The 12595-nt window shown below is 38.2% G+C and overlaps 1 protein-coding gene across 1 annotated transcript; it reads right to left on the bottom strand.

The window, feature by feature from the left end:
* Nucleotides 1–238: 238 nt before the first annotated feature.
* LOC137936947 (ethylene-responsive transcription factor TINY-like) lies at nt 239–1511 on the bottom strand. Its single transcript, XM_068781925.1, has one exon. The coding sequence runs from the start codon at nt 1328–1330 to the stop codon at nt 611–613; it is 720 nt and encodes a 239-aa protein (XP_068638026.1). The 5' UTR covers nt 1331–1511; the 3' UTR covers nt 239–610.
* Between the last annotated feature and the right edge of the window lie 11084 nt (nt 1512–12595).

Here is a 12595-nt window from a genome sequence, read left to right as displayed (position 1 = left end):
CGCAGATACCATTTTCAAAGATTTAATGAAAATGAAAGAGTAAACCGATTGTTCTTGCGGTGATAATTGAACAGAAGAGCTTCAGAATCTGACACCCAATTCGCAGATACCATTTTCAAAGATTTAATGAAAATGAAAGAGTAAAAAAGGAAAGTGAAAGAAGATGGATGGAGCTTCCTTCCAATGACACGACACAAAATACAATGGGAAGTTCGTAAAAGATCTGAAGCTCAAGAAAGAGGAGTGAGAGTGAAAGACTTACAGCGACAAAGTTGAGAAAGATATTTCTGTTTAAACAGAGTCTCAAAAGTTGGTGCGCCTGAGTTCTATTATTCAAAATTGAAATCTCCAAGCTCATTAACAGAGGCAGAAGGAAAAAAGAAGAGGAGAATGAAGGTAGGGGGGAAGCCTCTGAAAGTTTGTACATCAAACAAACAAAAGAAGTTCATTTCCCTCTTGTCTTTCTTTCTTTCTTGACGCTGTACAGTTCACTGAAGTGATGAGGGGAGCATCACCCAAAGAAAAACCAAAGAGAAACAGGAAAAAGATTAAAACATTTTCGTTTTTAACCCCCGAGAAAAAGTGAAGGGCTAAAACAAGCAGTCAAGCACTAGTAATCCCACAGGAAGGCACCAAAGCTGCTGGGGATCATACTCTCCGGCGCTGGCAACTGGTCCGAGAAGAAGCGGTCGCAGTCGTCCAGGCTCTCCAGACACGGCGCCGGCGCGTACATCCAACTGTCTGACGAGTCTACGAACACGAAGTCGTTGGGTGAGTCGGCGGAGCCGAAGCTCTCACCCAATCGAGGCAGCTCCACGATCTCACTCAATTCATCTGGCACTGGGGCCGGCGAAGCCGCACTGAACTTATCCATGGCAGCCGCCTTGGCAGCTGCCGCTTGGACGTCTCGTGGAGATAGAGTGGCTGGACGAGGCAGAGACTCGGCGAGTTCGGGAAAATTCAGTATGGCTGAGTTGCCCTTGATGCTGAGGGCGGCGACGTCGTGGGCGCGCGCAGCCATCTCCGGCGTGGGGAAGGTGCCGAGCCATATTCTGGATTTCTTCCTCGGCTCGCGTATCTCGGACACCCACTTGCCCCAATTCCGCATGCGAACCCCTCGGTAGACAGGGTGCTTGCTGCAATCTCGGATTCTCTTGCTCTTCTTCGCCGCCAAGTCAGAGTCCTGCGTCTTGGATTCGTTGGATTGGGCCAGAGCTGCGGAGTTGTACTGAGGTGGTAGCGATTGCGACAGCGAAGAGGAGGAAGGGGAGGACGGCAAGGAGGCGGAGTTGCTGCTACTCTCAGCTTCTGAATTTGGATGATCCGCCATTGAGAGCAAGAGCGGGCGTTATCAGTTACGGTCGGCCTCCTTGGCTGAGACGAGGATGAAGGGGAGAAATTAGCTTCGGAGAAATGAGTGTGTCGGAGGTGGAACACAGTAGCTAAACTGATCATAAATGGCTCGTCGAAGTCATGGATAAATGCAGAGGGTGGTACGATAGCCAAAAAAATGTCATTCCTCAGCGCTACGGTCACGTACGTGGGAGCAATTGACGAGGCAGTGAGGAAGGCCCATCGGTTCTGAATGACAAAAAGACACCCGTCACTCACCAGCGCCTTCACTCGCTGTTGCTCTGTAATCCAGTATCGAGAGAGAAACCAAAGGTAACAACCTGACCAGCTTCGGTCCAAATTGGAGACTAAATGTACGTGAGAGCAGTTCTTACTCCTCAGGTAGGGAAGAGAGAGAAGAAGGGTTGGGACTTGGGAGGAAGAGAGGAGGAAGAGAGGAGGAAGAGAAAGAGCACAAAGAGTGAAAGGACAGTGAGAGGGCTTTATTAGGGAGGGAGAAGGGAAAGGAAGGAAGCAGAGAGAGAGAGAAGCTAAGGCGTGTGGGTGTGTGTGTGGACTGTCCAACTTCACAGTGACCCTTAACCGACCTGGCTTTCCATCATTTCACAATGACACATATAATGCTCGGGTGGTAGGACCCAGTGGGCAAGAAGGCACCTTGGTAGTCTCTCATGGTACGGAGTGGGGGACCCTTTTACGAGAACCTCTCAGCCCTCTCATTAAATCTCCGTCTCTGCGAATTCACCCCATCCTCCACTCTGCACTTTGTCTCCCTCTTCCTCAGAAATTCCAGCTTTCACCCTCTGCAGATGAGGTGGGGAACACTGATCTTATGGTAACATAATTACAAACAGACACGAGTCACTTGGTGAGAGGGTTGGCTTTTTGTCCGGAGCTAATGTCCCAAGAAATGAACAGAAATGGCTGCGTTTGATTACCATTTCAATTTTGAGGTTCCAGAGGAACGGAAAAGAGGAATGAGTTCATTAATGGCTGCTGCATGGAAGGTGAGCGAGGTAAGAAAACAGTTTTGATGGTGAATTTCTTTTCTTTCGTGGGTTACACGATGAATCCTAAGGGTGGCATCGAGGGGAGCCAGGAGCCGAGAGAGCCAAGAGCCGAGCCCGAATATGTCTATGTTTGAGCCGAGTTTGATTTAAATATTTTGAACTCGACCTCGAGCCGAGCTTAGTCTCGAGCCTAAAATTGTAATCAAGTTCAAGCTTAATATTTTTTACTGAGTTCGAACTCTAACTTATATTTAAAACTTTACATAAAATACAAGTCAAATAAATTATATATAAAATTATACATACATTTTACATAAAATTGAGCATAACCTCTATTTAAAATTGGACATAACCTCTGTATATTAACTCCGCATAAAATTATTCATAAAAATTACATAATTATATATAAACTTTATTCAATATCAAATACAAAAATATTCTTTTGAAAAATAACACTAGTTTTGTCTATTTGTACTCAATTACATCGTTCTGATTCAAGGACTAGAAAACCAGATCATGGAGACAGAGAAAAAAATTAAGAAAAATGGTTTTGGATGACTTAATCGTATGCCCATTTTCGTTTTTTCTTCGGAGAATGAATTCATACAGCAGCAGTTCTAAAATGCTACTAATCTATTTTTCAGAAAAACTTGAATGGAGTTAGCAATAAGAGAGTACCTCAAACAATTTGAGTCTTTTCAAGAGCCATGAGGAAGGAACAACCTGAGTTCAAGAAGAAGTTTTTTTTCACTTGCTTATGATCTCGCACATGTGAAATCACACGATGTCTTTGCGCGCAGGGGGAGGGAATTATTTCTCCAACTTAGGTCTCTGGTTTTCCACCGAGACGACGCAGAGGGAAGGGGGTCTAGTGGCACCAGCAAGGACCTGTCGTTGGGGCTGACGGAAGAGAAGGTAGACGAGGGGAGAAAGAAATCGAACCGAGCAACGGCAAAGGCGGCCAGCGAGCAGCTGTCGACGGTGACGGAGTCGGCCATAGCAAACCGATTGGAAGGGCTCGGCAGAGACGATGGGAGCCCCCCCCCAGCTCTTGCTCCAAGTCCCGAGTCCCGAACCCGTTAACGAGCTGGCTCGCGAGCTTTCAAATCGAACCGAACCATAGTTCAATTCAGCTCGACTCATTAACTCAAACGAACCTTATTTGGATCTCGAGATCCCGTTAAATCAAATCGAACCAAGATGCCACCCCTAATTGGTGACCCTGCTGCGTTAGAGTGAAAATCCAAATCAGTAGCCTAGTACAAGTTAGGATTGGCCAGAAGGGAAAGTCGATCATCATTTGGATCATGATTTGACACAAATGCTTGCCACCAAGTCATTTCTAAGCTGGTTTACTCTTTTTCAGCTCATCTGAGTCACATACAACGATAAAAAATAAAGAGAGATAGACAAAAATCAAAGAGATTTTGTAACATGAATTTTAATTTCACTAGTTAACGAAACGAGGCTAATCTGAATAGTCCAACCCTCTTTCCCTTTTACACAGAGTGAAAGAAAAAACGGATTAAGGGATTTTTACCAAAATACCCAATTTCAAAAACATATTTTGAAAAATGACGACTCTATGAACTTATTTTGAAAAGTACCCAACTTTGATCGGTCCACTGTACATGTGTATAGTCAAAGGTGACACGTAAGTATTGACTGATTACATGTCACATGTCATCTGCACTGCGTCAGTAGATGGATACATCGACTGCCACATCACTATTCCGACACGTCCTATGCCAGGTAAGATGCCACGTCATTAAATGATAAAAAATTGAATACTTTTTTATTATTTTAAAAATCAAATTTATGAATTCACTTTTTATTACCTTATATCTAAAATAATAAATTTTTAAAAAATTATCACTTGTTTAACACCATTTATTATCTATTAAAATATTTATTAATTAAAAATAAAATTTATCATTACACTTTTATTACTTTATATATTTTTAAAAAAATTATACTAATTAATTAAAATTTTTACTAACATATTATCGATTTAAAATATTTAAAAATAGAAAAAATCTTACTCTTACCCATTTATTATGGATTTAAAATATTTATAAATTTAAAAAATCTTAATCTTACGTCTTACCCATTTAATATCGATTTAAAATATTTATAAATTGAATAATTATACAAAAAATTTATTTTAGAGTTTAAAAATATAATTTATTTGTATACTTTTTACCACTTTATTTAAAAAAAATAAATTATTAAAAAAATATATTAGTTAATTAAAAATCTTACAACACCTTTTATTATCGATTTAAAATATTTATTAACTGAAAAAATATGAAAAAATTTATTTGAGTTTAAAAAATAAATGTATCGGCACACTTTTTTTTACCTTATATTTAAAATAATAAGATACAAAAAATCTTACTCTTACCGATTTAACACCTTTTTATTATCAATTTAAAAAATATTTTAATTAAATTTTTTGAAAATTTAGATTTGAGTTTAAAATTTAAATTTATCAATACATTTTTTTCAAATTTATTGATACACTTTTTATTACCTTATATTTTAAATAATTAAAAATAAAATAAAAATACTAATTAATTAAAAAATCTTACTCTTACTTATTTAACATATTTTATTATCAATTTAAAATATTTTTTAAATTTTTAAATGAGAGGGGGGCGTCGAGGGCGAAGCCAAGGCCGAGCGGGGGAGCAGAGGCAGCAAGCATTGCGAGAGGGCGAGAGGAGAGGAGGCCAAGGCCGAGCGGCGGCAGTAGGAGAGTGGTGGGGAGCGGCTGCAACAAGCATTGCAAGAAGGCGAGAGGAGAGAAGAGGAGGTCGAGGCCGAGCAACAACGGCAGCAGGGGAGTGACGGCAGTAGGCACTGTGAGAGGGCGAGAGGAGAGAAGGTGAGAGGAGAGGAGAGGAGGCCGAGGCCAAGCGGCGGCAGCAAGCATTGCGAGAGGGCGAGAGGAGATGAGAGGAGTCCGAGGCCGAGCAGTGGCAGCAAGCACTGCATGAAGGCGAGAGGGCGAAGGAGCGGAGAGGAGAAAGAGTGAGCAGAGAGAGAGAAAACGAAAAAAATAAGAAGATAGGCTTACGTAGCGCGAGATGGCAGGGCAAAGAGAGGGTTAATAGATAATGACGTGACATCTTACCTGGCAGATGACATGTCGGAATAGTGACGTGACAGCCGAGGTGTTCATTTACTCACATTGTACTGATGATGTAGCGACACGTAATCAGTCAAAGCTTATGTGTCAACTTTGACTATACACATGTACAGTGGACCAGTATTTTTCAAAATAAGTTCATAGAGTCGTCATTGGTCGAAATATGTTTTTAAAATTGGGTAGTTTGGTAAAAAACCCAAGGATTAATCTATGTCAGATTTCTTGCATGATGAGGTTTCTTCTTCTCTAGGCAGAAGATTGAAGTTTCGATGTGTAAAGGGTTTTTACACCTTTGGAGGGAAAGCTCATGCCGACCAACCAGTATCTGCAAGATAAATTGCCGGGTTGGCCTAAATTAATGAACTCATCCCCATTATTGAAGATGACTCTCTGGCAAGAGACCCTCGTCCTTTAAAACCGCATCTCTCGAAGATCTGAACAGATATCAATAACACAAGACTACGTGACTTGTGATTGTAAATCTTCGAATTGATGTTTCCTTCATTCGCATTCGCAGTGGAACTCTGGAAGAAAAACGAAGAAAGCCAATTGCCACTTGTTCAAGAGATCAAATAATTTACAGAAGGAAAGACTTGGGATTCAGGTTTTTTAGATTGAAGTCTTCACCAACTTCGAGCCAAACTAGACCTGGCTTTAGAGGGTTTAAACCAGTTCGAAATAAAGACCCAAAACTAGATCAAAATTGCTACATCTCCCTCATTCGTCCAATTAGAAAGGAACGTTCGATCCCGTGAAAGAAAATCAGTACTGTTATTCGCCTGGAATTGGTGCTTCAATTGATCGCTCTCCTCTGTGTATTCAGTCTCTTTCTAGCTTCTTGATTGTCATAAATGATATAGTTTGTGCTAGCTTGTACTGTCTATACATTTGAAGCTAGCTAAGGCTGTACATCTGCTTTACTCGTACCTTCCCTACGAACCGGTTCAATAAACTCTATGATTCATCAAATTGATTTCCAGTTCACGTCTCCAGAAAAGATGGACCATTTCTTGGAGTCGCCACGGTTTCCTTCGTTCCTTGGGATTTTAAGGAAACGAATTTATGGACTAATGACCGAAAGACCGCACTGTTATAAATCCAAGTATTTGGTAGTCAGATAAAATCAGCCAGGGTGGTGGATTGAACGATGACAAAGAACGAAAGTTTCGACTGGAATGAGATGATCAGCATATGGTACCACGTACTGAGATTTTTATCTTTGTACTGGATGGGGCCTTGATGGACTTATGCTGTTGTCCAAGTGTCGAGAAGTAATGAGAAATCTCTCTGGCTGCTTCTTCTCTGCCGTTGCCACCAGGGCAAAACCTTCAGGCCAGTTTTGTCTTACAAATTGTCCGTCTGCTGCTCTGCAGATCTGTAAGAATTTACTTCTATGCTGCTTCTTTTTACCGGCCATATATAGCAGACTTAAAAGTCCAAAATAAATGCTGAAGAACAATGAGCTGGAAAAGCTAAGCCTATTCTTCGGAGTGGACGAAATATTGGAGGATTGACTTGCAATGGAGCATTTTGAGGAAGAACAAGTCTGAGCAGTGCATTAAAGAGGAGACTAACCTGCAGCATTGTCGTAGGAAGCCATGTTAATGGAGTTAACGGAATTGTCCTTAATGACTGCGTAATGTAAAAAGAGAGAGACAGACAGACACAGAGCCAGAGAGACGAGCTAATGTGGGTGGGTATCTTTTGGTGTTGTAGCTGGCAGAATTTGATGCGTGAGTTGATGTCACGGGTTTTTGTTCTTTCTCTGTTCTTTTCTTCTTCGTGTTAATCTTGAGAAACCCAATGGTGACTGAATTAGAGAAACATCCAGCGTATCAGACAGCGCGAAAATTAATGGAGAAAAACATGGTGAGTACGTGCATACACTATATTACGAGTCGTATTTTCGAAAAGGTGATTTGAAATGCTGCACGATCAATAAACAATCACCTCACGGCAGATTGATTCTTCCCTTGACTGCTGTACAAACTACGAAGCTTTCCTCCCCTCGTCCAGGAGCTCAGATTCACTGTCGTTTGCAGAGAAGGTAATTCAATTCAACAGGCAAAAAGGACAATGAAGGAATCATATGTTTTTGTGCCAAACCAGGAGTAGGAGGATGTAGCTGCATGCGTCTCGTCAAATAATTACGTATTCTCTGCAAGTAAATGTTAGTTATTGCGTTTTTCAAGTGATGGGATACTAATGGGTGCAGAGAGATTACGAGTTGACGACGCCATTAAAAGATGTAGGGACGGAAGGACGAAGCGCGTTGGTTTCTGTTAGGGTCCTAATCAACAGGTTTCAATCAAAAGGCAATACAGAGAAAACAAACGATAGAGTGAGGACGGTAAAGATTGAAGCCCCACCTCACAGCTGTAATAGAGGCACAGCAGTACGACTCTGATGGAGAAACCTGGAATATCCATTGTATCGATCAATCGCTCCTCCGGTCTCATCACAAAAATCCCGGAACCAGAGGATCATTATGCATCTCTCCTGTGTCGAATTCCTCGTCGTTTCTATGTGAGATGAAAAAAGAAAAGAAGCATTGAATCCCCCCGGTGAAGATGCCAGCGACAAGTGACAAGGGATGGATAGCGGATTCACGGAGTACAACAGCCGATCACCGCCGGCAATTTCATGCTGAGGCTATTGATACGGACTGGGAGTACTTCGTCATTTTTTTTTTATTTACCCTTTGTGGGTTGCTAGGATGAAATATTCGTTTTAAGGGTTTTATTAGCACAATTAAATTTCAAGGCTATTAGAGTTATAATGTGGGGACATATTTGTAATTTGTTTATATATATCTGTAATTAGCAATTAATAAAAGAACAATGGGGAAAGTGACCCCTAAAGAGAGTCTTTCCTTCTCATTTTTTGTCTCCTTCACTTTAACTAGAGATCTATATGAACGATTTGTCACATGGTAACAGAGCATCCATAATCCAGGGACAATTATTTTTGTTGGACTGTAAAAGGGTAACACATACAACGGGTAGTGGGTATCTTGTTACTCGTATCATACTTTTTTTCTTCTGTTATCTGTTTCAACCGGATGGATCTATAACAACTTATTCCATCTTCGATTTTCTTACCCTAGGGCAAACAAGTAAGTGGGTAAGTAAATAGATAATTCAATATATTATTTTAAAATCACATATAATATATAAATAAAAATAATTAAAACTTAAAATTAAATTACAATTCATACAAAACTATAAAATATTATAAAATTATAAAACTAATAAAACATCTTTATAATATTAAAAGTGGTGTATTATCTTCTACTCTTCCCATATCCTTTTTGTTTATAAACCAGGTGATGGATAATCGGGTAAGTTGACCCTAATTAATACATAGATAAAGATTTTTTTCCCATATCCTTTTATAATTAAACAATTAAAAAAAGTAATTAGATGATCGGGTAAAATTGTCACCCCTAGTTCTTGCATCCCTTTAAGTTCTGAGTCTTTCATTTGCATCATATTGAAACATAAAAGTCTTCAAGTATGAGGTTTTGAGTGGCTGTTCAGGTTAGTAGCATCCCTCTATTTGTATGACAACCTACTAGTTGGTGGTTAGTATGTTATGAATTTGTTGATGGTGGTTGTGCCCCCAAAGTCGAGTATTGTGTGTGAGTCGTCTATACGATTCTCTATTTTTGGTATCGAAGAAATAGATTAGTAGTTTAATATCTAAATTGAAGGTCTGTGTATTGAGTGTTTTGTGGATCAAGGAAGCGTTTTTAATCTATAAAGACGTATTAAGACACATTTGTGGGTTTGGAGTTTCCATGGAAGAAGATGAAGTCCTTGTTTCATGCCCAATCGATTAAGTTGTATAACTTAATCGATTAAGCATAGGCATGTTTGTACTTAATCAACTAAGTAAAAAAAAGTATTAAACAATTAAGAAAACTAGTTAATCAATAAAGAAATTGAGTTTGTCAATTAATTATTGTAGGCTGCTAGTGTATTCTAGGTTTGGTGATAGCATCATCTGGTTCATTTGCTGTGACATTCAAAAAGACTTACAACAACAAAGTTGAGAAGGATATTTCTCACATTCATATTGCAAATCTAAAGTCGAATGTAAAGAATTACTAAATTTGGTCAAGAGTGCTTCAAATCCATATTTAAAATCAGGAGAAGGATTATGCTTTGGCTGATAAATCTCCCAATCCTATTCTTAGAATTTAGAAGAAAGATAATGACACAATGATGACTTGGTTGATTAACAGCTTAAAACCATCACTTCAAAATCAAGTTGTGTTTTGTAGTACAGCTAAAGAACCTAAGAAGTGTTGAAGATGTCTTATTCTCATGAGAACAATGTGCCAAAAATGTGTGCAGTTCATTCTAACTTGTCCACCATATGAAGAGTACAAAGGACTATAACCGAATACTTCAACTAACGAAACAATTTGTTACAAGAAATCTTTATTTATCACCCTCATACTATAGATAACACAAAATGGGGAAAAAAGAAGAATATGATGTTGTATCCATGGTTTTGACCTGGACTTGAGCTTGAATATGAGAATGTGTGTGTTCAAATATTATTTGATGCTTATATTCCCATGTTAAATAATGCATATACCAGGGTAAAATACGGGCTAAAACTACGAAGGTTGATGACAAAAATTAAGACTCGAGAAAACTTTACCTTACCTTTGTTTGCCCAATGGTTTACTTTATGATTACTCCTTCAGATTTTGATGATTACAAACACATATTTTGACCTTTTACTACTAACTAGTTTATTTAGTGTGATTAAAATATTCCTTCTGATGAAGATAAAAATGGTAAATGGCAAGGAAACACAAAAAAGAATTGAAAATGAAGCCATTCAAGACCAAAGGACTTGAAAGTGATTGACTTTTTGCCATGAAAAGAGACAGACAAAAGTAGAAAAGATTGAAATAGATATATTTTTTGCTACTTTTATATAAATATTTGATATCTCTCTAAAACCTTACTTGTCTTTCCAAATGTGGTTGGACATACCCAAGGAGCACCTTTGCCTAATCTACAACTTTTTGGACTCAAAATTAGCAAAAAAGACTTAAATACTTCAACCTATTATCATCTGGAATTATTTGGGCCAACCTGATAAATTATAGAAAATTGTATTAACTGTTTGGGTTGACCCAAACTATTGAGGAGCTTTTTTTAAAACAAGTTTTGGGTTTTCTAGGTTGACCCAAAGCATAATAGTTTGATCCAAAGTCCCAACACTAAAAAAAATGACTAGTTTTTTTGGAAAACTGTAAATAGATCTTTGAGAAATTACTTAAAGATGAATGCTCTAGCAACCCACCAATGCTCAAAAGTGATCTCCACCTCAAATCAAAACTCTACAACTTGTGAATCAATATTTTTCTTTTGGATTGTCCATTTTTTATTATCAAGCTAATATTGTTCTTTGATAAGTAATTAATAAGCCTCCCACTAGCTTGTGTCATTTTATTATTTTTATCTTGTATTTATTTTATTTATCAAGATGCCTTTAAGACTTTTCTTATGAGCAGTTGCTTGGATTTTTTGGAGTAGGCTCTATTGACATCCTTCGATTACTAGTAGAACTCAAGCAACAACTTGAGCATGGATTAAGCCAAGATTGGTCCAACTACGTAATGTTGATTTTTAGGAACAACACATAAACACAAGAGATCTCAAGGAAAGGAGAGAAGAGAGGAATTCTCGCTCTTGGGAAAGAGGAGAGAAGAAACCAAGGGAGAGAAAGAAGAGGAAACGAGAGAGAGAGGTGTACGAACGAATTTGAGCCAAGAGGAAGAGGCTCGAATCTTCTACCCCATGCCATGAAGTTGTAATTATAGTTTTGTGAAGGTATTTACAATGACTACAATACCCTTAGGGCTACATACTTCCAAAGGAAAAAGACATAAGAGGAAATACACCATCTTGCATAATTAAAACTCTATGCCATCTCTATGAAATATTTTCTTATTTACTAGCCATGCCACTGCTACACACATGGATGTCTTTTAACACTTAAAAAATCCCTTGTGCACATTACTTTTCTTTTAAATTTTTTACTAGCACCGTCATGCCTTAGTTAACTATTTGATGAATGCTTTTAAATTTATTTTCACTGAATTCACCTACCTCTTGTATGCTTATTTTAGGATGAAAAGTGGTATTAGAGTGGCTATTGTAACTCACAAGAGTACTAAGATCCAATAGCTGTTAAAAAGGGTCATATGGCTAAGGGAGAGTCCATCAACTATCCTCCTTTCTTTGATTGTAACAATTATGCTTATTAGATGATTAGGATGATATCTTTTATTCAATCAAAAGATTATGACTATTGGGTGTGTGTGGGAAATGGTCCTTTTGTACCTAAGAAAACTGAAGATGAGGAACAAGTACCTAAGGCGGTTTCGGAGATGATACTTGAAGAAAAATCTTTATTAATAATCAACTTTAAAGCCATCAATATGTTGTTTTTTGTCCTTAGTGAAAACAATTCAATAGTGTTCACTTGTAAAACAACCAATGAAGTTTGGAAAAAAACTTCAAATCATACACAAAGGCAAAAATAGGGTCAATCAATCAAAAGTAAGTCTTTTAACCACAACTTATGAAAAACTTGAGATGAAACGATAGCTGACACTCATTCTTGTTTGACTAACATCACCAATTAGTTGAACTATTTGGAAAGAAAAACTCCACTTTATGAGCAAAATGATAAAAAATCATTACATTTCTCTCCCATTCATGGGATAATGGGGCCAATGCCATTAGGACAGCCATGACTTGGATGCCATGGGTATGGTTAAACTTCTATAAATTTTACTATCCTATGAAATGAAAGAAAAAACTACCAAAAAGTGACTAAAAATGTAGCTGATCCAAAATCCAAGTCACTAGCTCTCAAATCAATAGAATTAAGTGCAAAGGATGATGATTTAGAGAAGGTTGAGGTTTCAATTATAACCCAAAGGCTTAGAAAGATGACAAACAACATGAACATAAGAAGAGGTAATGTAAGTAGTTCAAAGAAAAATTCATTTGATGCTAACAAGAAGGATCCAATAATTTTAAATAACCAA

Source organism: Aristolochia californica, unplaced genomic scaffold (genome assembly GCF_029961685.1).
Source record: "Aristolochia californica isolate CCGP_79_NKW_82.1479 unplaced genomic scaffold, dmAriCali1.0.hap1 SCAF_7, whole genome shotgun sequence".
In the NCBI taxonomy this organism is placed as follows: Eukaryota; Viridiplantae; Streptophyta; class Magnoliopsida; order Piperales; family Aristolochiaceae; genus Aristolochia; species Aristolochia californica.
Note: the sequence above shows the minus strand (reverse complement) of the source record. Positions and strands in the feature narration are given on the sequence as shown.

Bases quoted from the DNA above. Each gene is read 5' to 3' on its own strand.
- LOC137936947 (XM_068781925.1), bottom strand. From the start codon at position 1,330: ATGGCGGATCATCCAAATTCAGAAGCTGAGAGTAGCAGCAACTCCGCC.